The sequence below is a fragment of the Pantherophis guttatus genome, chromosome 2 (assembly GCF_059756535.1).
Source record: "Pantherophis guttatus breed Tessera chromosome 2, ASM5975653v1, whole genome shotgun sequence".
Lineage (NCBI taxonomy): Eukaryota > Metazoa > Chordata > Lepidosauria > Squamata > Colubridae > Pantherophis > Pantherophis guttatus.
In genome coordinates this window covers 25,446,908-25,471,910 of record NC_142064.1, presented here as the reverse complement: position 1 = coordinate 25,471,910, position 25,003 = coordinate 25,446,908, and the positions used below count along the sequence as shown (strand labels likewise).

The 25,003-nt window shown below is 38.3% G+C and overlaps 1 protein-coding gene across 1 annotated transcript in view; it reads left to right on the top strand.

Annotated features, from left to right (window-relative positions):
- The window catches only part of HCN1 (hyperpolarization activated cyclic nucleotide gated potassium channel 1), a 175,995-nt gene extending 153,090 nt beyond the window's left edge, over positions 1–22,905 (top strand). The window contains exons 5-8 of the mRNA XM_034440840.3: positions 2,675–2,821; positions 11,072–11,312; positions 19,125–19,289; positions 21,779–22,905. Of these exons, the coding sequence (XP_034296731.1) occupies positions 2,675–2,821; positions 11,072–11,312; positions 19,125–19,289; positions 21,779–22,650 (1,425 nt within the window). The 3' untranslated portion in view covers positions 22,651–22,905. The remainder of the gene's footprint in view (positions 1–2,674; positions 2,822–11,071; positions 11,313–19,124; positions 19,290–21,778) is intronic.
- The last annotated feature ends 2,098 nt before the right edge of the window (positions 22,906–25,003 follow it).

The window sequence follows — 25,003 nt, the reverse complement described above, 5'->3', positions numbered from 1 at the left end:
TGTGTGGCATCACCCCCACTTCTTATTTGGAACTTTCTCTGTTTCCTGCTTAATAACCCACACATTTTGCATTACAACACAACTGAGACTGCCTGGCTGACATTAAATGATGTGGTCACTTGACACAACAGTTTAGGAATGCATCACTTAGTAACAGTAATTCCAGTCCCATGCAGTCATAACTCAAGCACCATCTTTATGTGTTTGCAACTATTTGTGACAGTAAGTGGACGTAATGCAAGTGGAAGAATAAAGCATTGCTATTTCAGTATGTGACCTAATTTCTCAAGAATTTTTGAATAAATTATTATAATCAGAAAAAGACATATTTATGAAATTATGAAAAACAACATATGAATTACTATGCTGGAGAAGACTCCTGCAAATCCCTTGGACTGCAAGGCGATCAAACCAGTCAGTCCTAGAGGAGATCAACCCTGACTGCTCTTTAGAAGGCCAGATCCTGAAGATGAAACTCAAATACTTTGGCCACCTAATGAGAAGGAAGGACTCACTGGAGAAGAGCCTAATGCTGGGAACGATTGAGGGCAAAAGAAGAAGGGGACGACAGAGAATGAGGTGACTGGATGGAGTCACTGAAGCAGTCGACATGAGCTTAAATGAACTCTAGAGGATGGTAGAGGACAGGAAGGCCTGGAGGAACATTGTCCATGGGGTTGCAATGGGTCAGACATGACTTTGCAACTAACAACAATGAATTACTATAGTGGAATCTGGTGCTGAGTTGAGGGGAGAATGAATCCCAGATGCTGGGGTTCTTTAAAATTGTCTTAGCAAGATATCTTAAACCAAAAATTGGTGGTAAATAGTTCTGTAAATCTGGTGGAATTTCATGCTGAGTTGAGGGGAAGAGTGAAATTAATCCAGTCTGGCAAAAATAATATCAAGAGCAAGGGTCAGAAACGACATGACGAACTAAGCACAGTAGTATGTTTATTGCTGCTCCCTTGTGGTAGTTGTCATTTGACAATGATATTGTCAATAATTATAAATATGAAAAAACCAGCTATATAGAATAATAAGTGAATGAAACAAGTTTACCTCCAAGCCTTTATGGAAAGTATCAGAAGATTGTTGTTGCTTTTAGCCATTTATTGCAAGATGAAATTTGATTAGATGTAATAAAAATTGTCTGAGAAGAAAGATAGGGATTCTTATCTTCCTATGAATCAGCCATCTGAAATTCAAGTGCTGGTGCTACTATGCCTCTAGATAGCTTGTTTTCCACTAACAATTTTCTGCTGCAACAAATGCAGCTGCAGGAAACTACTTAATGCATTTGTTCTTCATTCAGCTGATGAATGATTCAGAAGATCAGCTGATCTTCTGATTCAGCAAGAATCCCATACATCCTTCTTCAAACAGCACATAATTAACTCATAGAATCCATTGCTACAGGAGATAGTGATAGCCATTAATTTGATGGCTTTAAAAGAGGATTGGATAAAGTCATGGAGGACAAGTTTATTGTGTCTTGATTGAATGTCATCTCCATGATGGGAACACCAATTGCAACAAGCGTTGCACCAATTGCAACAAGCTTACAATCTGCAACTCTGCCTACATCTCCCACTTGCTACCTCCCACTCGGAGGTATCTGGTTAGTCACTATTAGAAACAAAATGGTATACATAATGGAACTTGATTTAATCCATTAAGGCTATTGCATGTCTTCCACATGTCTTCTTTCAAAATTGTGCTTAGAAACCCCCCATTGTAGTGCTGTTTCTCATGGATCAACATGGCAATCAAAAATATTTTTGATAAGTATAAAGAAAACAATTTCACATTTTTCCATTAAAAAAACAAACCTCAATCCATGACTGGAAAAATGTCATGATTAAATAAATAAATAATAAATAAATAAATAAATAAATTTATTTCTATACCGCCCTTCTCCCGAAGGACTCAGGGTGGTGTACAGCCTATTAAAAGCATAAAGACAGACATCAATTAAAAATTATTAAAATTATTAAATAATTTCGGCTCAGATTTAAAACCCCCAAAATTTAAAACACCCAATTTAAAATCATTACATTGATAGCCCGGCCTGGTGGAACAGCAGGGTCTTGAGGGCACAGCGAAATACACGGAGGTCGGAGATCTTACGCATTTCCGGGGGCAGTTCATTCCACAGGGCAGGGGCTCCCACAGAGAAAGCCCTCTCCCTGGGTGTCGCCAGCCGACATAACTTGGCCGATGGCACCCTGAGGAGACCCTCTCTGTGGGAGCAGACTGGCTGGTGGGAGGATATTGGTGGCAGAAGTCGGTCTCAAAGGTACCTGGGTCCTATGCCATGGAGCACTTTAAAGATGGTGACCAGCACCTTGAATCGCACCCGGAAGATCACTGGGAGACAGTGCAGCTCACGCAGGAGGGGTGTCACGTGGGCACAACGGGTTGCGCCCATAACCATTGAGTCCAACTTTCATAAACAAGAAAGTAATAAAAGCAAAATAAATATATTTCTAGCACAGTGTGTTAGGAAAAATAATTTCCATTCACAATCCTAAACACTCTGAATGTTAAAGCTATTATGCTTTCATTTTTCTTTTAATAACCATAATTTAAATATATATGAATGCATTATATATGGGTCTTCATATTATTATTAGATGCTTTGCAGTAATTATTTGTATTTTTTTTCTTTTAGTACAAACAAGTCGAACAGTACATGTCCTTTCACAAGCTACCTGCAGATATGCGTCAAAAAATCCATGATTATTATGAGCACCGTTACCAAGGCAAGATCTTTGATGAAGACAGCATTCTTAATGAACTCAATGACCCTCTTCGGGAGGTAAGAAAATGGTGTTGATGATGTCCTAGGAAAGAAAATTCTTTCTCAATTTGAACTGCAGGAGAATTCAGAAAGTTCATCTTTTCTTAAGGTTTTTGTTTTGTTTTTGTTTTGTGCCTTTGAGTAGGTTTCTTGACAAAAGTTTTAGAAATAGATCAGCACTGCCTTCTTTCTAGTGCCACTCACTTGGCTGTGTGCCTAAGGCAAAACTAGAATTCAAGGATCCTCCTAGGTTTACAGCCTGGTGCCACTATTGTATCAAACTACTTATCGAACTTGGATAACATGTAGAATGTTTCATATTTGATTCCTGGAACGTGCAGGTAGAACTAGAACTGCATTCCTATGAAATCTTATTTCCAAATAAAATTGGATCTTTTATATAAACAGAATAAACCGTTTACAAGAGCTGTTTCATTGGCCCTGATAATTTTAGCATAGGTTAGTCATTCACATCAATTCTGGAGTGAGCATATTTCTATCAGCCACCACCATCAGTGGAGAAATAGTTCTAAAATATTCAGCAAGTATTAAATCCAGCAAGATCACCTACTTAGCCTAGCTGTGAACTGGCAAGTTTGAGATGAGTTTGGTGCTTCTTCTGTAGGAAGATTGCTATGGTCAATAAAATTATATGCTAAGCCACTGAATTGGAAAATTATTGGTGTAGCTCCAGTATCCAGGAAGAAAATCTATAGTAATCCAGGCAATTTCAACCTTCTCATCTTCTTTCTAGGTAATATGGTAAAAAGCACCTTAAAGGCTCAGTCTCATAATATAGAATGGGAAGCATGCTTCTCATAAAAAGAGGTTCTGCCTTTGTATTTAGACTTGCAGTCACCTAAGCAGTAACCTGTGAAATCATTAAGTACAGAGTATAAAGTGAAACTAGGCCACCTTAACTCATCTAAGAACTGATGGACTGTGCAACTTGGACAAGTTCGGTTTTTCTCACTTGACTAATGTTGAATGCTAAGGAAATTTCTTTTTCGCTTGCAAGAATAATTTTCTATTAGCATTATTGAAATACCATGCTCATTAATTTTAAAGTTCTAATAAAAGAATGACAAATGTTACAACTTCCACAATTTTTAACCTTTTCAAACTCCGTTTTCTATTTATCAGATAATGAATTTTATTTCCCTTGCAGATGAGGGCGGGCAATTCAATTAATTAGAGTTGCACTTAGAAAAATGCCACTGAGCTAACAGTCACTGAAGAAAACATTAAAAAACAAACAAACATGAAAATGATGGACTGCTTTGCACAAAAAGGGGGCAGCTGGAAATATTAGCAAAAGAGTGGATATTATCATGCACCATTAATTATAGTTGGTCGTTGCAACTCTTTCGTTAATTGTGTTTTCAAGTGATCTAAATGTGTATACTCAGTAAATTCATTCAGTTGGACTTCATCAAATATTTCATTCAGTGGAGATGTCATTGCATATTTATGACTTTGTGGAATTAAAAAAAAAGTATTGGGAGAGAAAAAAAAAGAAAACCAACCATTGCAAATATTTTTGGTGGAGCCTTTGGTGGATAGTTGTATTTGCTTGCTTACTACTCTAGAACAGTGATAGCTAACCTTTTCCGGACCAAGTGCCCAAAGTGCGTGCATGCGCGAATACGCATGTGAGTGCCCAAACCCCCAAAATGCAATGTGCACACAGTCCCCATGCCACCCGCATATACGTGCGCCCCCTGCACACACCCCACCCCCTGCACATGCGCACTCACCCCCACACATGCCCCACCCTCTCGCATGCGCGGCAGAGACCCAAAGACCAGCTGGCTGGTGGGAGGTGCACACGCATGCATGGCGGAGCTGAACTGGTGCAACGGAGTGTGCCATAGGTTCACCATCACAGTTCTAGAAAGCATCTTAGATTTGCTGGGAGTTGTGTAGTATAGGAATCCCCAACCCCTGGGCTATGGCCCACTACTGGGCTGTGGCCCTTTTGCAACCAGGTTGCATGAGTGGGAGGCTGGTGTACACACATGTGTGGACAGCTCAATTTGCGTGAGAAGCGGCAGGCTGCATGCATGCACATGCACAAGTAGCACAACTTGCACAAGTCAAGCTGTGTGCACATGCATATACGCGCCAGCCCACGACTCACATGGCAGGTCTCCTCTCCTCTCCCCTCTGCCAGGCCGCCAAGATGCAAAGGTTGGGGATCGCTGGAATAGTATATAAGAGGAGGAATATAAGAGGAGGAGAAGGAAGTCTTTGACCAGAGTCCTGGGGACCACACAAAATAATGCCATAACAAAAACTAGATTAAATTGAAATTTTTAATATGATAAAGTATCAGAAGGGAACAGTTATTAAATACACAAGACATTATTGTACTAATTATTTCATTCAGATACATGAAACATTAGATATCTTAGTGTTGACCCTAAGCCTGGCTTCTTTCGATCTCAGAACCACACAAACCAACTCAGTCAAGCAGATCTTTTGTTCTGTAATCACAACACCGATTAGGTAAGACACTGCTGGCAGATGCTGGTTCTGCATGGATGGACAGCTTTTAAATCAATCTGCAGGATTTCTCAAATGACTTCAGCTATCATTTTTTTATTTCATCAATTTGTTATAATGTATGAATATATTGCAAATGCATTTCTTGTAGGTTTTCAGAAATATGCAACCATAAGCATACAGAAATATGCATTGAGTATAAATACTAAAATAGATTCTATTTGCCCCGTACTTTTTAGAGACAGTGCTTGAAAACACATTCATTTCAGTAGCCTTCTTAGTGAAATCGTCATAATTTAATTTCTCATAATAATGTCATAGTAATAATGACCAGCCTTCCTTTTAATAATATGCACATCCATTGTAAAGTAGGGAGCAACATGAATCAGTTTGTACTAAGATTGCAAATCCTGGCTGTAAGCATTTGGATGAACACTAAATGGCAGCTGAGACCTAGAGATCTCTGCGTCTTTGTTGCCATCGTTATTTTTGAAGCTGAAATTCAGTAGGCCTAGTTGGCATCATGTGAATTTGTTTAAACATGGTTAACTGGCAATGTCCATGCAGCCGCTTAGCTGTCAACCACGGTTTATAAACTGCAGTGGCTGGGTCCCCAACCACATGAAGCCACACCGTCCCCATCTCCAGAATTTTATCTTACTGCCATTATATGTATGGATATTAGATACAATTTTCTAATTATATAAGCAAGTACCTGATTATATAAGCAATTCTAATTATGGGCAAGTTTGTAAGTTACACAAAAGTGCCATTCAGTTAGGACTTAAAATTCAGACCAGGGAATAGAAGCAAAAGTAGAACCTGTGCTGGTGTGTGGTATAGTGTAGTTTTAATCACAGATGTACCATTTCTGAGCCCATTTTACTGAGGTCTTCCAGACAAATTAAAAAGGGAAATCCCAGCATTCCTTTCTGACATGATCAATTAAGGTAAAGATTTCCCCTGTCCAGTTGTGCCCGACTGAAGGTACTCATCTGTTTTTTTTTATGATCATGTAGACAGCATGACTATACACTGAGGCACATGTTACCTTCCCACTGAAGTGGTACCTATTTACCTACTTGCATTTGCATGCTTTTGAACTACTAGGTGGGCAGAGGTGAGCAAGTAATGGAAACTCACCCCATTGCACAGCACTCAGGTCTTTGAACCCGGGCTGTTAAATTTCCAGCTGACAAGCTCGGCATCTTTAACCACTGAGCCATCGCAATGCAAATCTTAAATTGCAGTCTCCAATTTAGAAAAAAATGTCTTGTAGGAAACATTGACCGTTTCGTTACTCACCATTGTATATCCTCTCCTCCCTCTCCTATGTCTAAAGAATCATGTGTGGAGCAGAAATATATTGATCTGAGTCCCGGAGCTATTGCAAAAGAGTTCTTTTACAGGACCTGCTTTAGAAAGGGCAAGGCCTCCATAGCTTGGGTTTCAGGCACCCTGTGACGATTGTCCAGTTAATCACTGTTTTCAGCTGTCTTGGTGTCAGATTGGCTATTATTACATTTAAAAGGGCCAAAGAAACAATGTTGTTGATTTTGAAAAACAAGATGTCTTAGATATTGTTCGAGATTTAAGAAAGAATAAAAATAAATGCTTTTTCTACTTTGTAAAATCTCTGAAAATGTCCAAGTGCAAATCTTTATTGAATTTTGCTTCGTGCTGCAGTGAAGTGTGAAATGACAACTGAATCAACATGTAATCTAATCAGGGGTGAAATCTACTTACCTTCCCTACTGGTTTGGAAATGAGCGCCCCATCATCACATCCGATTTTTGACCCTCTACGCATGCACAAAGCCTTCTGCGCGTACACAAAGGGTCAAAAATGGGTTACTTCCTGGTTAAAACCAGGAAGTAATTATGTCCAGGCGGGTGGGTGGAGCCTCACGCTGCTGCCACTACTGGTTCGCCGAACCATACAATGACGACGCTACCAGTTTGTGCAAGCCAGACAGAACTGGCAGGATTTCACCACTGAATCTAATATTTGTGTAATATAAAAATAGGTAAAAATTACAACATGAGCACATATATTTATTAATCAATTGATAGTATTCATTAAAACAACATTAAAAGAAAAAAATACAATAAAACCAAAGACATACAACTTTTGTAAAATTAAATCAACACTAGAAGGACAGGAAAGGATTGAAGTAGTAATTAAGCACAGTTTAATTAAGAGAGCCAGTTGGTTAGGCACTAGGCTAAAAATCAGGAGACTGTAAGTTCTAGTACTACCTTAAGAATGGGTGACCGTGGTCCAGTCACACACTCTCAGTCCAACTCACTGCACAGGATTGTTGTTGTAGGGAAATAGGAGGAGAAAGGATTATTAGGTATGGTCACTGCCTTGAGTTATTTATAAAAATAATAAAGGTGAGATAAAAAATATAAACCAAAAGTATTTGAAGCAACTGGTTAAGTTTACTTTAAAGAAAAGATAACTGATGCTTTTCAAATGCCTGAAAGGATGTTATGTAAAAGATATATATCAAGACCCAACATTTCAGTCTGGAGGGCAGGACTTGGAATAATAGATTTCAGTAAGAGGAAGATAAGATTCCAGTTGAATGTTAGAAGAAATGTCCTTATAATAAGAGCAGTTTGACAGTGGAATCAATTGCTCAGATAAGTGATGGGATTCCCTTCATTGTAAGTGCTCCAATGGAAGCTAGATAGCCATCTTTCAGTAATACTTTAATTTGGATTCTTGCACTGAACAGAATGTTGGATTTGAAGACATGAATGGCCTCAATTCTGCAATTCTGTAGTCGCCATGTTCAAGGGAATGCTAGCCCTCTCCCTTGAATCTTACACAAAGGCTATGCTTCTTTATCTCTTTTAAAAGAAAAAAAAAGCTTAAGGTTGTCCAGGAAAAGAAGATAGAAAGACTCCCAGGATTATCTTAATATGAAATTTATATGAAATATTTGCTGCCATGTTTTTTAACTAGAAATGTTAGAAACATTATTCATCTTTTCAAATAGCAATGTTCAAAGTTTACTTCAATCTAGGTTTCTTTAGGCAAAGCTGTTGCCTGATGAATCATCCTTAGGGCCCTTGGCATGTCTTTTGCATCTTCCTTATGGCCATTTGGTGTTTTTTCTTAACGGTCAAAAGGAATTAGTCTTCAGGTAACATCCAGGCTAATTGGTTTAAGAAACAGGACTGGACTAATTATGGTACATCTGAAAGGGCCAATTTGGAGTAGTGGTTAAAGTACCAGGCTAGAAACCCGAAGACTCTGAATTCTAGTCCCACCTTAGGCATGAAGCTAGCACGAAGTACCAGGCTAGAAACCAGAAGACTCTGAATTCGAATCCCACCTTAGGCACGAATTCTAGTCCCACCTTGGCACCCAGGGCCACTCATTCTCTCTCTCCACCCTATGAAAGAGGGTGATGGTAAACCATTTCTGAAGATCTTGCCGGGAAAACTGCATGGAGTAATTCTGACATGAAGGCTTGGACACACAAAAGGTTACATTTGATCTAGCAGGGGCTTTATTTTTTTAAAAAAAGCATTGAAACAAAGATTTGGGAACTTGAGTCCATCTTTCAATTAGATTTAGCATCTTTGACAAAGGTATACTTTGTCAGGCACAAGCAATCAGAACCTCTCATGGACAGGCCTAAGCAGATATTTTATTGTTGATTGCCTATCTTACAAGAATCCCACCAGAGTAACTGCCTTCTCTTGGGAAATAGAAACCTAAGGATTTGATCTCAGACATTTCCTTCCCCAAATGTACTCTAAACTATAATGTCTCTTTACTCTCTGAGGTGGGCGGCCCTCCCCTTCGGCTGGTATTCCACCAGAACTTGAACATATTCAGTGACGAGGACTGCCACTTGCCTAACTTATTCATTTATTCTTTCCTCAAAGTATCTGCACTACCTGTATTTGTTATTTTTTTCTAAATGTTAAAAAAAAATTGCCTTGATGCAAAATAAACCCATAATTCAGTATCCTGCCCTGAAGAGCAACAGGAAACAGGTGTTAACATTCTCTGCAAAATATTTTCCTGGATAGGTTGAACATGTAGCATAATATTTTGCGTTGCAAAAGATACCTGTGCATTGTGTTGACATTTACTTCCTGCTCCAGACTACATATGCAAAGTAGATCAATCCAATGCAAATTATAATTTTGTTGATATTTAAAAGCAGAATTCAGCAGGCAGACTTGGAGTGTAGATTGCAACCCTGAAAATTATGCATTACGGCAAAGCTAACTTCTGAGAAAGAGGTTAATACCCTTTCCGAGCTATTATTTAAAGTTCAGCACTGATCTATTTTTAGACAGTAGTGTGAGAAGAGGTTGGCTGAAAATAGATACAGATCATGTCTCCTTGTAGAATATAGAACATTGAGACACTTCATTTTCAGAGAACATAATTGGTATTTGGGATATAACCACTGTGCTCTCAAACCTTTGCAAAAAAAAAAAAAGAGAGAGAGAGAGAGAGATTTCTACAAAAGACAAACATTTTGTGTGGGCCCTTACAATACAATAGGATAACAATGGGGTGGAATCTTGAAATGTAGTTTTTCTAAACAAGTTTGGGAGTTGAATTCAAGTTTGGGTTGAATTCAAGTTTGGGAGTTGAATTCAAGTTTTTCCCTGTTGTACAATTTTAACCGATTGTTTTAACAAGTATACATTCAGTATATTTCAGCTATCTTACTTTCAGTTCTCAGAACTTAAACAGCATGCTGGCTTGGAATTCTGAGAATTGTAATTCATGATATCTGCAGCACAAGCTGGAGACGTTAGTCTAATGCCTCTAAGTAGGCACATTGTCTGCTAACCACTGGGCTATTGTTGTTCTGTAAGCTTCTATTTGGATAGAACATCTGTCTGTTCGACCATGAACTGCTAAATCTACACAATCTTCACATAATATCAGTGCTTTGGACAGCAACTTCCTCAGATTCTCCATAAATCTCCCTACCAGGTCCAGTGTTTTCTCAGTTCTTCTTCAGCATATCTGAGCCACACATTTAAAGGGATAATTCCCAGTATGCTGCTGTCAGCAATTGCTTAAGTGCTTTCAAATCAAGAAGACTGAAATATATTCATTGCAGCAGTGATTGAGACATTTCTTTAAAATTCAGACCATTTTTGGCTATGACTCTGGAGTCTATTTCCCATGGAGATCATTTTTAAATCATTTTTTTTTTAAAAAGTGAAATAATTAAAGAAGAAATGGGATTCTCCATTAAATCCATGTCAAACTGTTGGCATGTAAATTAGCCAGACTCGTGTATGCTTCATCTGAATATTTTTTGAAGCCTCTTGATGTTATATGCGCCCCACTCCCATCAGAATATGTTTTAAGAACAGTGGTAAGTACAGGTCTTGTACTTACCACTGATTTCATGAACTTGGAACTGTTACAGAGGTAAAAATTTGGCACACGACTAGTATATTTAACTAAAGATTTATACTGAGTAATTCAATTAATGTTTCTGTGTAAAAGAAGTGCTATTTCTTTTACTTCTATCTAGAATTAATACTTCAATAAATATTCCCATTAAATAAACAACATCTATCTATAACTTACTAAATACATATTGCTTGTTACCAAATAAAAATACTAAGAATTTCTAAGGCAATTCTCTTTCCCCTTTTCCCCAAGGTCATCCGCATCCATGAGTAGGGTAATATTTCATTTCTACCTTCCTTAGATTCTACCAAGATGCCTTTGTCATCATACCAATTATCCTTTTTTCCATTTTAGGAGATTGTCAACTTTAACTGTCGTAAACTTGTTGCCACCATGCCTCTTTTCGCCAATGCTGACCCGAATTTTGTAACAGCCATGCTAAGCAAGCTGCGTTTTGAAGTGTTTCAACCTGGAGATTACATTATCCGAGAAGGGGCTGTGGGAAAAAAGATGTATTTCATTCAACATGGGGTCGCTGGTGTTATCACTAAATCCAGTAAAGAGATGAAGTTGACTGATGGCTCCTACTTTGGAGGTGAGTACAATGGAAATTTTTGGTTGGTAAAGATGCAGAGACTGAATTTATTGAACATGAATTGCTTTACAAAGGCTATGAAGACACTATGAGATGTCTATTTGGCATTTCTTCTTTTTCTTTCACCACAGAGTATGGTGATAGCAGCATACAGTAATTAAAAAAATTATCATAAGCAGTTTTTGCTAGGAGTCTTTGATACACTGTTTTGATAACCAGGAATATGTCATTATCTGTCACCCAGCTCCCATTCATGCCCCATGTTCTCTTGGCTCCTAATCAGCCACTATCCTAGAGTCAGATAAACTAAGCATGTATATTCTTTGACTTCCCATCAGTTGAAAACTCAAAATTAATATAATTAATGTCATTAAAAAGCATATGGATAGACACAGATCTGCATGTGTATACAATAAACCTTTTTAACTGACATGGTTTTCTCAAAGTTGCTTTTTCAAGAGGCAACTGGACTTTCTGTTTTTTCTTTGAAGATGTTTTGCTTCTCATCTAAGAAGGTTCTTCAGCTCTGGCTGTATGGTGGAGAATGGAAGGATTTATACTCCTTGCAGACAGCTGGTCATTTGCATTCTTTTAGCGAGTCATTAAGGCCACCTGGAGGTTTACCTGTGTCCTATCAGGTGGCCTTAATAACTCGCTAAAAGAATGCAAATGACCAGCTGTCTGCAAGGAGTATAAATCCTTCCATTGTCCGCCATCCAGCCAGAGCAGAAAAAGCTTCTTGGATGAGAAGCAAAATGTCTTCAAAGAAAAACCAGAAAGTCCAGTGCCTCTTAAAAAGAAACTTTGGAACAACCATGACCTGGATGACTGAGAATCTCCATATAAAACGACATGGTTTTCTCTATTGTATTCAGCCTGTAATGGCTACATATTTCTTCATGGTTTTCAACATTATCTCATGTACTGCAGAGGAATCTGTATTCCCATATCCATATTTCCTTATATCCAACTGCCTAATTTAACCCTGGATATGATACAAGAGTGAGCACATTTCTCCTCCCATTAAAAAGTAATTTATCAACATCTCACAGAACCTATCAAAATGGATGATGCAATATTTTTGCTTGTCAAACAGAATTGAAGTGAGTCATTTCACTAACAATTGCTTCAGTTAGTGAAACAAGAAACTGTAATTCCATTTCTCCATAGATGCTCAGTATCTCTGAGAAGTTATAGGACCTTCAGGATTAGAGTAGATTAGAGTAATGGGGATTTGTATAAGGGAAATGGTGATAATAACACCGTGGAAGCACATTTTGATTCCTCTCATGCTTATACTTTATCAGAGCCATTTACTTCCTGCTAGTTTGAATTCCTGATATTTTTATTTGAGGATATCCTCTTGCGTTCATTAACTAAAAGATATGTAATTTTAAACACATTAATTTGGGACTCTGTAGAATAGCAATTTTTATAGGCAAACAAGCAATAAGTTCTATTTTTGCAACTACAGAGTGCTTCAGATACAGCCTGCAATTTTTCTATGACATTTCCTGCTGTTTCATTTACAGGTATAGGATACGTAGTCACATGTATCTTTCACCTGACCATTTTTTTTACAGCAGAAAACATCCTCAAAGGGTGGGAGTTTAAAGAGGAAATAGGACTGTTTTTCTGTCAGTTCATTCTCTCTCACACATACACAGAGACATCTATGTATTTCTCACACCCAGAAAAGAATAGCTGAAGGTGGCATGTATGTATCATGCTTAATCTGAGCAGCCAAATTGATTTGAGAAATGGATCCAACATTGTTTCAAACATTTTAATGAGTTCAGAAGATTGATTTGACCAGTGGTGAAATCTAATTTTTTTCACTACCGGTTCTGTGGGCGTGGCTTGCTGGGTGTAGTGTGGCTTGGTGGGTGTAGCAGGGGAAGGATACTGCAAAATCCCCATTCCCTCCCCACTCCTGGGGCCAGCCGGAGTTGGTATTTGCCGGTTGTCCAAACTACTCAAAATTTCTGCTACCAGTTCTCCGAACTCCTCAAAATTTCCGCTACTAGTTCTCCAGAACCAGTCAGAACCTGCTGGATTTCACCCCTGGATTTTACTAAGTCCAAACTTCCAAATCAATTTACTCTAAAACTCTCAGACCTGATTCAATCTGGAGTACTTTGGGCTATTAAAATGTAAGTAAACAAACATAATAACACATGAATCAGACTGATTTCATATAAATTACCCACTCTGGATGGGCAACAAAATACTAGAAGTGGTGATCAACAGCATTAATCAATTTATTTGATAAGGTGCTTATTCAAAAAAGTAAACACAATAAAAAGCAGTAAAGTGACAGCATTTTATTAACTTTTCACAATGATTTCTACAATATTTTAAAATAACAAATGTTACACATGGAAGTTTAGATGCTTAAGCAGTTTCTACTCCAAGTTGGTAGAAGGAAAGTGATTAAACACTTTGGCAACTCACATACCATTGGTTTTGGTTTTAATCTCTTCCCTTCTGTCAACACTGTCTGGAAACAGCCATAGAACCACCAGAATACTGTACTCTCCATTCCCAATCTCTACAATCAGGCAAAAAGAATAGCATGATTTTTGGTACAGAAAGCCCTCAAGAAATCAAGGGGAACAAGGATACTCACAGTATTCCAATCCCAGGTCTCCTAGAAATCATCAATTGCAATCAATGTAATCTCCATTCAAAAATGGAACCTGAAATCTGACTGAAAAAGCATCCAATTATGGTGCTTCCTGTAGAAGCTACAACCTAGCTTCATTAACTTTCCAAAAATGGAATGATGGAGAGTAGACAATTTTTATCCAGAACTGTAATAAAAACATGTGATCTATATCCAATGGTCAAGCAGTTCTTCAATATTGTTATAGACTTATTAGTTTGTAGTTTAGAATACTCCTTTAGAATTTGTACTGATTACCTGCAATTTATTTTAGAAACATCATTAAAGAGAAATCAAGTCCAGCTAGCTATCTTATTTAAAAAAGGAGCCTATCTGAGATTAGGCTTTTAATTCAATGAAAAGTTAAATGTTTAATTGGAGGCGAAAGGGATACACTTAGAATGTTGCTATTTGCTCATAAAACTATTTCAACATCCATTTCCCATTCAAAGTGGAGAAATGAAACTTTATTACTTTGGAGGCTTGATGCCAGTTATCAGTAGATCAGGGAAATGCAGATCTGCCAAGGCTCAGAAGGTTTGGCAGATCATTGCCTCGAAATGACTTCATGTTTCTTCACTGAGCATTTATTTTCCATTTTTAATCAAATATTGATGTGACATTGCACGATAACTAATTACATTGTGAGGTGTAGTTTTATGTGGACAATTATCTGGCAACAATTGGATCAGTGTTGCATTGCCAGCTAGGCATTATATTGCTCCAAGAGTGAACATTTTTTATTTCATCTTATTAGAAAAACAACAGCAATTGGGAATGAAGGAGAAATTCTCTCATAACCTGGTTCAGACTACTGTGTCAGATTTTACTCCACTTTGTGGAGCAAAATCAATTAAATATGCTTTACATAGAGTGGAACCAATTTCAAAACAGTTTTGGAGAGGATATAATGTATAAAATACTTATCAGGTAAGACTTCTGGTGCCAAGGACAATTTATCATCTTATTGCCTTATATTGAGGAAGCACAAGAAGCAGCTCCCCTAAACATTAGAAGTGGCATCTGGACACCCCCAAATATGCTACAACTTGTGATTTTTGTATTAAGTTCATGGGCAATAATCATATCAAAGATGTATTCAACTTAAAGAAACAGTCAGTAAAATTATAACAAATGTAGGATTTGTTTAGAATCTGACCCTGATATTTCAAATCTCATCTGAAAATGATATGGGCATCTTAGAATGTAAAGCAATTTTTAATGTAATGGCCCCTTACATTATCCTTACACCAGTGGTGGGTTTCAAAAATTTTTTACTACTGGTTCTCTGGGTGTGGCTTGGTGGGTGTGGCATGGCTTGGTGGGCATGGCAGGGGAAGGACTGTAAAATCTCCATTCCCTGCCCAATCCAGGGGAAGGTTATTGCAAAATCCCCGTTTCCTCCCAATCAGCTGGGACTTGGGAGGCAGAGAATAGATGGGGGCAGGGCAGTCAGAATTTTTACTACCGGTTCTCCAAACTACTCAAAATTTCCACTACCGGTTCTCCAGAACTGGTCAGAACCTGTTGAAACCCACCTCTGCCTTACACTCTAACTACTCTTTTAGCTCATATCTCCTTTTGATTTCCTTAGCATTATCTCAGCTGACTCATTTCCAGACTAGACAGCCTCTTAGGTATATATTGGAACTCTGAGAGCAGGTTGGGGGCATTTTACAAAATGGTTGCTAGGAGAGTTTTGGTTAGTTGCAAAATAATTACCATGGTGAGCATGGCCAGTCAAAAGATACTCATTTACCAAAATAAACTACCCATCCAAAAAGGTTCTTTACCATTCAGTTGGGATTTTTACAAGCCTATGATATTCTTTTATGTACATTGAACACTCAAACCTAGTTCTATACTTTGCAGCATGCTGGGTTCCTGTTTATATATTTTATATATTTTAAGAACTCAGAACAAACATTGAGCCTGGTGGACACTAAAGAATAATCTTGGGAACCACAGTGTCTATTTCTGTCCCCAGCTGTATGAATGTAATTTGTGGCAGCATGGATTTTGAAATCTCCTTCAACTGGATGCAGACAATTTTAAATAAAGGAATCTAATATTTCATCTGATCTAGGATAGTTTCATAATTTCACTTAATTTATCTGCATCAGGAAAACACACAAGCATCTTGGTCTTTAGGAGACAGCTGTGCAATATAATATGGTATCCTTTTCTCTCTTCATGATCTGACTTGGAAAAGAATTGCAGTTGACTATCAAGTTGTATTAATTGAAAGTTAAAAAAATAAAGTTACATATCTTTATTGAAAAATTTATTTCAGATGAATAATCCGAAACCAAACTCACTAACTCAAAAATCTTCCACCAGACAGAGGAGATGGTACTGGATTACAGAGACCAATATATTCCCAATCAAGTTGCATTCTCTGGCCCCAAGTCCCAAATGGCCTGTTTTGTTAAAATTTTGCATACCAGATTGTATGCTGCTGATGGTCCTGAGTCACTTTTTTAACTTATTTTAACTGAAAGATTTACCCAAAATTTTGCTATAGCAAGTATTGAGCATTATTATCTAAAGAGCTTTTAAATTAACTAAAGATGTTTCTCAGGAAGTGGAATTTGTACTGTTGATTGTTGAATAGGTAAGTAAATTAGAATTTTGCATGGTGGGAAATTGATCACATGAAATCATGCAATTCTGTGAAGTGTGCTAGAATTGGAATCCATTAAATTTTTCTGGGTGTTGAATTATTTACTTAGATAGAGCCAGTGGTGGGCTGCAAATTTTTTATCAACCGATTCTCTGCTCTAATAAATGGCTGGGTGGGTGTGGCTGGATGGTCATGTGACTGGATGGGCATGCTCAACTCAACACTGACAGCCATTAGGATACTTACTTGCCACATGAACAGAAAGAGCAGCTCTTGCTGTGAGAGCATCTTGCACAACACAGCGAAATTTAGCAGTCGTGAGCTACCACTTTGGGTCCTGTAAGTCCCACCTGGAAAGTGCTGCGGCACCACAGCGCTTTCTGGATGGGACTTATAGGACTCAAAGCGGTGGCTCATGGCTGCTAAATTTCACTGTGCTGCACTCTCACAGCAAGAACAGCAGCGAAGAGAAGCAGCCACCAACCCTGAGAGTGTGTGGAGCGGCTCCGCGAGCAACCGAGGCTCACCCAACACTAAGGGCCAGAAAAAGCAGCTGCAAGAACTGAGTGACGCTGGAGATTCAACCCGGCTGCTTCTCTCCGCTGCAGTGCATTCCGGATGGGACTTCTTACAAGTAAGAAGTTTCACCCAAAACCGCTTCAGCCCCCCTGCGCCCACACCATCCCCCCTGTGCTGCGTTCCCCCCCATGGCCCTTCGGCCAACTGTGGCAGACCACAGGCCAGATAAATTGCTTTGGCCAGGGGCCATAGTTTGAAGTCAGAGGGGCCATGCGGGCAGCATGTGGGTGGAGGTCCTGGGGAAGGCCAGAGCCAGGGACTGGTGCATCCTCTGAACCAAGGCAAAGGGTGAGTGGGTGGCTTGAGGGCAGAGGCCCTGGGGAAGGCCAGAGCGAGGGACTGGTACATCCCCCAGGCCCTGACCTGAGGCGAAGGGCAAGCGAGTGGCATGCAGACAGAAGGATGGCAAGAGGAATGCTAAACGCATTTTAAGTCGCCCTGAGTCTCCGGAGAATGGCGGCATATAAATCAAATAAAAAAAATAAAGGCCTGAAAGGTGTCCGAGCCTTGCCATGTCCACCCCAAGGTGGCTTACCTTCTTGGGCAGCTGCAGCGAGCAGAATGGGCGAGATGCCTGGGCTGGTGGGCGAGGCGAGGCATGGAGATCAGCTGGGCCGCGTGGTCGGCATGGTAGACTGCAGCAAAGGCAGGCAAGTGCGCGAGGCACAGAGATCAGCTGGGCCTGGGCGACTAAGTCAGAGTAGCTGGGCTCGGGTGTGACTCTAGCCACCAGCCAAGATGGGTGAGGTGAGATATGGTGGGGTGGGACAGAGCGGGCGGGGCCAGCCAGTGGTGGGATTTGCCAGTTTGCCAAACTGCACAGAATGGTAACAACCGGTTCGTCTGAACTGGTCCAACCCAACAGCAGCCCACCTCTGGATAGAGTCTATTTGTTTCCTGGGTTCTCACTTTAGAAAATTTTCATTTGTGAATTAAGAAGACTGCAGATATGTAAGTCTTCTTATTGAATCTTCTCAAACATGAATAGTTTAATGACTACACATGATTATTTGCTTTCCGAATGCTACATCTCATAATTGCCATCTATTTTAAGAGAGGCACCAATCAAGCCTGTTCCGTTTAACTTTATCTTCTAAGTCTATTTTGTGAAGCTTGGCTTACAGGGTTTTAGTATTTCTGGAATGACTTTAGATTGGTTGCTCTCATTACAACGATAATTAGCCTTCCTTTAAAAAAAATCATAAAGGGAATAATTTTTCAGAAAGACCAAGTAATTACAGAAATCTCTAGATATGAATGCTATTGATGCATAATTATAAACAGAACGTATCTGTATGTTTTTATCTTTTAGTTGAGTTTCAAGGGAAAAATGTTATACAGTAAAATCATGCCAATATTCATCCCTTTGTTATTGGTTTTTATGTCTGGTTATTGAAGGTCCTAACAAATAGGCTTCTGTAAAGGCTGATCCTTTTAAAGGGATCAGAGAACTGTATTCTGCTGTAAGAATTAAAAAGAAAAAAAACTTGGGAGACCCTAAGCTTTATAGTAAGACAGTGATACAATTTCTGAATTTTGGTAATCTGGTTTCCAGAGCATCTCTGTTATCTTCCCAGTTACTAGAAACATGCCTTATCAATTTCCTTTCTTACATCACATCTCAAATTAAGGTTTGATGAGAAAACTGTTGGGTATTAGCTAAGCACTTTTTTAAAAAAAATTCTCTCAAAGACTGAACTTTTGTTCTTACAGCACAAGAATATCCCATAGCTCTTGTTCTGTCTGAAATGCATAATCTGGAACCTTAAAAAAGGTTGAAGAGGTTTGCTCATTTCCTTCTATCACCCAGGTTTTATTCCCACACTCCCAGGAATCCTGGATTGACTGAGTAAACTGGAAAAGAATTTTTCTTAACTAGATTTGAATTTGTTCTGACATATTTCCTCTGCCTTCTTTCCTGTATGTTTTTTTTAACCTCTTGCAGAGATCTGCCTTTTGACAAAGGGACGTCGCACTGCCAGCGTGAGAGCAGACACATATTGCCGCCTATATTCTCTCTCTGTGGACAACTTCAATGAAGTTTTGGAAGAATATCCAATGATGAGGCGAGCGTTTGAAACAGTGGCCATTGACAGATTAGACAGGATAGGTAGGTATTCAATTTTTCATAAAGCTTTTTTTCTCTTTAAGGTCAAGAAACCAAATAGGCCATAGTTTTCCATTTTGATTTGTTTGAATGATTGGGTATAAATAACTATATCTGAGATGATGATGATGATGATGATGATGATGATGATGATGATGATGATGATGATGATGATGATGATGATCATCATCATCATCATCATCATCATCATCATCACCATCACCATGATCATAATATCATTGTGTTCTTTTGGACATGATGTCTATGTAGATCGAGGTATGGATAGGGGAGAGAATGGTAAGGATGCCTATTAATGAAGCTCAACTCCTGGTGACTATATGAGGACATTCATACCATTTTCTTGACCATAGAAGAGAAGAGATTTCCTATTGTCTTCCTGACACTTTTTCTGATTTCTCCGTCTAAGTTATGGTCCTAGAATTCTTAGTAGTCTTTTATCCAAGTATTAATCAGGGCTAATCCAGATAAGGATATATGTATATATCTATGTTATGAGGAAGCATATATACAAATTCCTGTTCCAATCTCTAATAAAGTTAGACTTCCCTATTTCCATTACAAAATGGAATCCCAACAAAACAGAGAGGATCTAGTACTCAGTTTCAAGTCTCCATTTCATGATCCCTTATCAAACCAGTTGACCAAGTTTACATAAACGTAATCCTTTCTAAATATTTCCAGCTCTGTGCTGTTACAGAGCAGTAGTCTTTATTTAGGTTATTTCAAGGTTAGGAATTGCCACTAATTCATATAAGTATATGAATTTATGTTCAATTGTTATGCTTGTGGCTTTGCAGAAAATGTTAGTTACAAGAAACAATCCAGTTATTTCTGAAGTGGGACATTTATTTTTGGGCGGTGGATTAAATTCATAACACAGGCCTATAACACTTAATACTAGCGAAATTATAGTCAGGTGTTACATAATATGTTCTATTTTCATATTATTCACATACATTTAGAAAGATTACTCCTTGCAATCTGTTGGTCATTCATTACCAGTGTTGAATAGCTGCTTTCAAGAAACATGTTAAATGGGCACATGCATTCATAACCTACTTAACATGTTTAGCATTTCAGAATTTAGGATAGCTTGACAAAACAAGTGAAAAAAAATCTGTAAAATCTAGTTATTCCATTTGCATGCCTTTTGGTAACATGCCATTATTGGCTTGTAGAATATATTTGAATACTAACTAACTAACAAACAAGCAAGCATGCACACACAATTGTGTGAATAGGTGGCAATATAAATTTCCTAAATAAATAAATAAATAAATTACAAATGCAAAATCTCCCAAGTATTTCTTCACATTAATCTTTATTAGTTAATTAATCAAGAGTTTTCTTCAAGTTCATTGGGTGCAACCAAATTATCCCAGAGGGCATTTGCAAAATATTTCTGCATATTGCACACAAAGCAACATTGTCTGCATACAAAAAAATGTGTATGTAGCTCTTATGATTGAGAGCAAGGTCACTCAGTGATACAATTACAATATTCTTATGGATATGATGCTTTCTCCACAGCCATGTTCTTCTTCCCCTTAAAATGTCCATGGAGTTGGGTGGCTAATACATTTAAGTATTTTAATTTTTTTAAAAAAAATTGAATTAATTGAAGCTAAAGAGAAGACAGAGGGATTGACAAATTTTGCTTCTAGTCTTGATAGCTAAATAAAAACTCTCTTGTCACTGAACACTATTGGATCCATAAGTAGAACAATATTCATGGCTAGATCCTATGCTTTATTAGTTTAGTTTAGTTTAATTTAGTTTATTTATATACCGCCCTTCTCCCAAAGGACCCAGGGTGGTGAACAGCCATGGTAAAAACAATATACAACAAAAATTTAAAAACTTAATTAAAATAATTCAATCATTGGCCGAATTTAAAACACCCAACTAAAATCATTTTAAAACCCCTTTCAAAACCCAATTTAAAACCCTTTATCCCGTCAGACCAGCTTGCTGGAATAATAGGATCTTCAGAGCACGACGGAAGGCGCGGAGGTCGGGGATCCTTCGTATGTCCGGGGGCAGTTCGTTCCATAGGGCCGGGGCCCCCACCGAGAAGGCTCTCCCCCTGGGGGTTGCCAGCCTACATTGTTTGGCCGACGGCACCCTGAGGAGGCCCTCTCTGTGGGAGCATATTGGTCAGTGGGAGGCAATTGGTGGCAGAATGTGGTCCTGTAGATATTGAGTTACATTGGTGGCCAGTGTGGGAAACAGGATCCTGGGTGGACCTTTCTCAAGCCAGGAGGGCTTTTCAGTATGTGTTCTTGAAAATGAAGGTTATCAACCTTATACGGAGAATAGAGCTAGAACTAAATGATTGCTTCTCTTTTGTTCTTATAACCATTACAAATTATCATTACCGTGATGCAAAGATGCATTTTAGAGATAGAGAAACAGAAATGTATTCCTATGCTGAATAGCTGCTAACTTGCATGGTGTGTCACTCCCTAAAGGAAAGAAGAATTCAATTCTACTCCAGAAATTCCAAAAAGACCTCAATACTGGCGTTTTCAACAATCAAGAGAGTGAAATTTTGAAACAGATAGTGAAGTATGACCGAGAGATGGTACAGACTGTTGGGACAGCAAATTATTCACAGACACCTGCTTTGAATTCAAGCCCTTCAACTACCACTTCATCAATGCAAATGAGGACACAGACAACACCTGTCTATGCTGTGACCAACCTCTCCCATGGGAGCTTGAATTCATCAACACCGAGCACACAGACACCTCAACAGGGTGTAGTTTTCTCACCATGCTCCTACCCTTCTGCGGTCTGTAGTCCTTCAGTACAGAGTCCTTTAGCTGGCCGAACTTTTCAATATGCAACTCCTACTGCTTCACAGTTGTCACTGTTACAGCAGCAGCAGCTGCAACAACCACAGCAGCTTCAACAACCACAGCAGCTGCAACAACCACAGCAGCTACAGCAAATGCCCAGTGGGTCACAGAAGAGCGACATCCATAAGAGTACACAAACTCTTCACAATGCTAGCCTGACAAGAGAAGTACGGCCCCTGTCAGCCTCACAGCCTTCTTTGCCCCACGAGGTCTCTACTATGATTACAAGGCCACATCCAACTGTGGGAGAATCTTTAGCTTCCATTCCACAACCAGTGTCTGCTCTTCAAAGCACAGGAATCCAGAGTGGGAGTAAAGGCACAGTCCCCCAGAGAGTGTCCCTCTTCCGACAAATGTCTTCAGGAGCAATTCCACCAACACGAGGACCGATGCCACCCACAGCTGGGCCACAAAGAGATACGTCCACAGTCTTAAACCCTGAACTAGAGGGAGATAAACCACGGTTTGCTTCAAACTTATGATTCATGTGGACTGAATAAAACTGAAGCATTGAAACAGACTGAAGTTATTCAAGGACACTTGTTAGAACTTAATTTTGCATAGTTCCCAGCTGTCTACAAAAAGAAAAAAGAAAAGAAAAGAAAATTGTAGACAAACTTAACCCACAAAATTGAATGTACAATGTAAAGACAGACAGTCAGAAGGGGGGAAAAAAGAGAGAAATCCAAATGGCGTCTCTTGTCTTTGTTTCTTATAAACAATTCAGAGTCTAAAAACAGTTGTAATATTTATTTTTAACTTAGTTAAAAATATAAAGTTTCCTGATTTGAATCTATATTTTTTAAGAAATGACAGTATTATGAATTCCAGGAACTAAGCCAGAAAATAAGAACAGCTTTCTCAGAATACATGCTAGCTTGGAATAGCACCTCTAAAACAGTGATTTTTAACCTTTCTTAGTCAACTATAATTGAGATGTAATTCCTATTTTAGAGGTCCAGATTAATTTTTTTGGTGCTTTTACGTTAAGGCTTAGATTGAAGGGTCAATGAAATTTTTACTGTCTACAAAAACTAGTAAGAACAGTAAATAGTGAAGACTCACTCATCTTGTTGTAAATAACTTTTTAGACCCAAGTAATAATAAGAAAAAAAAATAGCTCCTGTGTGATGTATCATTGAAAAGTATTTGTTTAGAAATTTAGTTTCAGCTACTCATGCCAAAATGTAAACATTTAAACATTTTTACAAGATATAAAATACAATATAATTGTAATGCAATGGCTTGCATTCTAAAATGCTACTTTTACATGCAGTGTTTTTATGCAAATTTGTATGTTTGATCCTGCTATGTGTATTTCAGCAACGCTATTATCTTTTTCTTCTTTGTCTTGGACACTGTAAGAAATATTCCATGCATGCTCGGACATAATAGATGGGGAAAGCCGGGGACAGAAAATTAATCAAAAGTTGAACCAGAAATATCCTGTGCCCTCAATACAACTAAAAGATTCAGTCAGCAATATTACAAGAAGTGGAGAAAAGGAATATTGATAAATGTGAATGTATGGTTTTTACAATTCATTTCCTTTTTATGCTGATTTTGAATCTAGAGTTAAAGATTAGAAGTGTTTTATTTCAATTGATTGAATGAATTGTTTTAACAATGCTTCAGTTAGTCTTTCATATGTGTACTGTGTCCTCACTGTAACTCTATAGTTGATTGTAGCAATCTTTTTTTTTAAAGAAGAAGTATATTATAGCATCCTGTTTGTTAGGAAAGCACATACTCCAGTGTATAGTGTAATAATTTGGACAACAACATACTCTATTACACCATGTAGCATTGACAATAGAAACAATATTTTTCTTTCTTTTTGACTTCTAATGTCTACACAAAAGAAAGGGAGATTGTAATCGAGTGTGGGTATGGGTATTTTGTAAATCTTTTCTTTCAGTTGCTTTGTCATGTCATCTTATGACTTCAGATACCTCCAAAAGGAGTATTTTTCAAATGCTCAATGTACTGATTTAGGGCCATTCATTCATGGCCTACTATGTTGCCAGTGCTCTTAGGGGCATGTTGTCATCATGGAACATATCTATATGACATTTTCCCTTAGTCATTGAATTGAAATTGTAATTTGGGTTGGGTTTTTTCCCCCTTTTGACACTCCTGTGTCAAAGTTTACTCTTATCCATAGTCAGAACTAGTGACTTCCAAGGAACTTGGAAGTTAGATTGAGAGAGACATGAAATTCAACTAAAGCCATCTTGTAGGCATTAATGGGAGCAGCTATCGAAGCAGGAGAATGGTCATGCAGCTGTTGGTAATATATAAAGCATGGATTACCTTAACCCCTTCCAGTAATGTACTGATTTTCTCTAATCCATAATGTAGCACTACTTTAATATGTAATGTCTACAGCAGAGTTCAACAGAGTACCTTTTGAACCTACATCTCATGATAGCTTATTATTTTTTTAAGGCACTCCTTCCCTACTTTGGATTTTGCCCTGCAGCTGAAACCCAGAACAAACTGCTGCCTGTTAACATTTTCCCCCTCCAATACTATTGTAAAAGACTATGTGAATTAGACATAATTATTAATGAAAAGTACAGTACATATTATTTTAATAATTCCACTTCCCAACCCAAATCAAGCGAATGTGGTCATTTATTCCATGAATATGATGCTGCCGACAGTTAAAATAGAATGGTCATGAATCCCGTGTAAGGGATATAATATTTAAAGTATTCTAGGTAAACAGCAAGTCCATTTATTTTTAGTACACTAAATCCCTGACTATATATTAATACTGATGACAAATTTTATCCAAACAATGATGATCCTATCCTGGTCTTTAAAATTGTT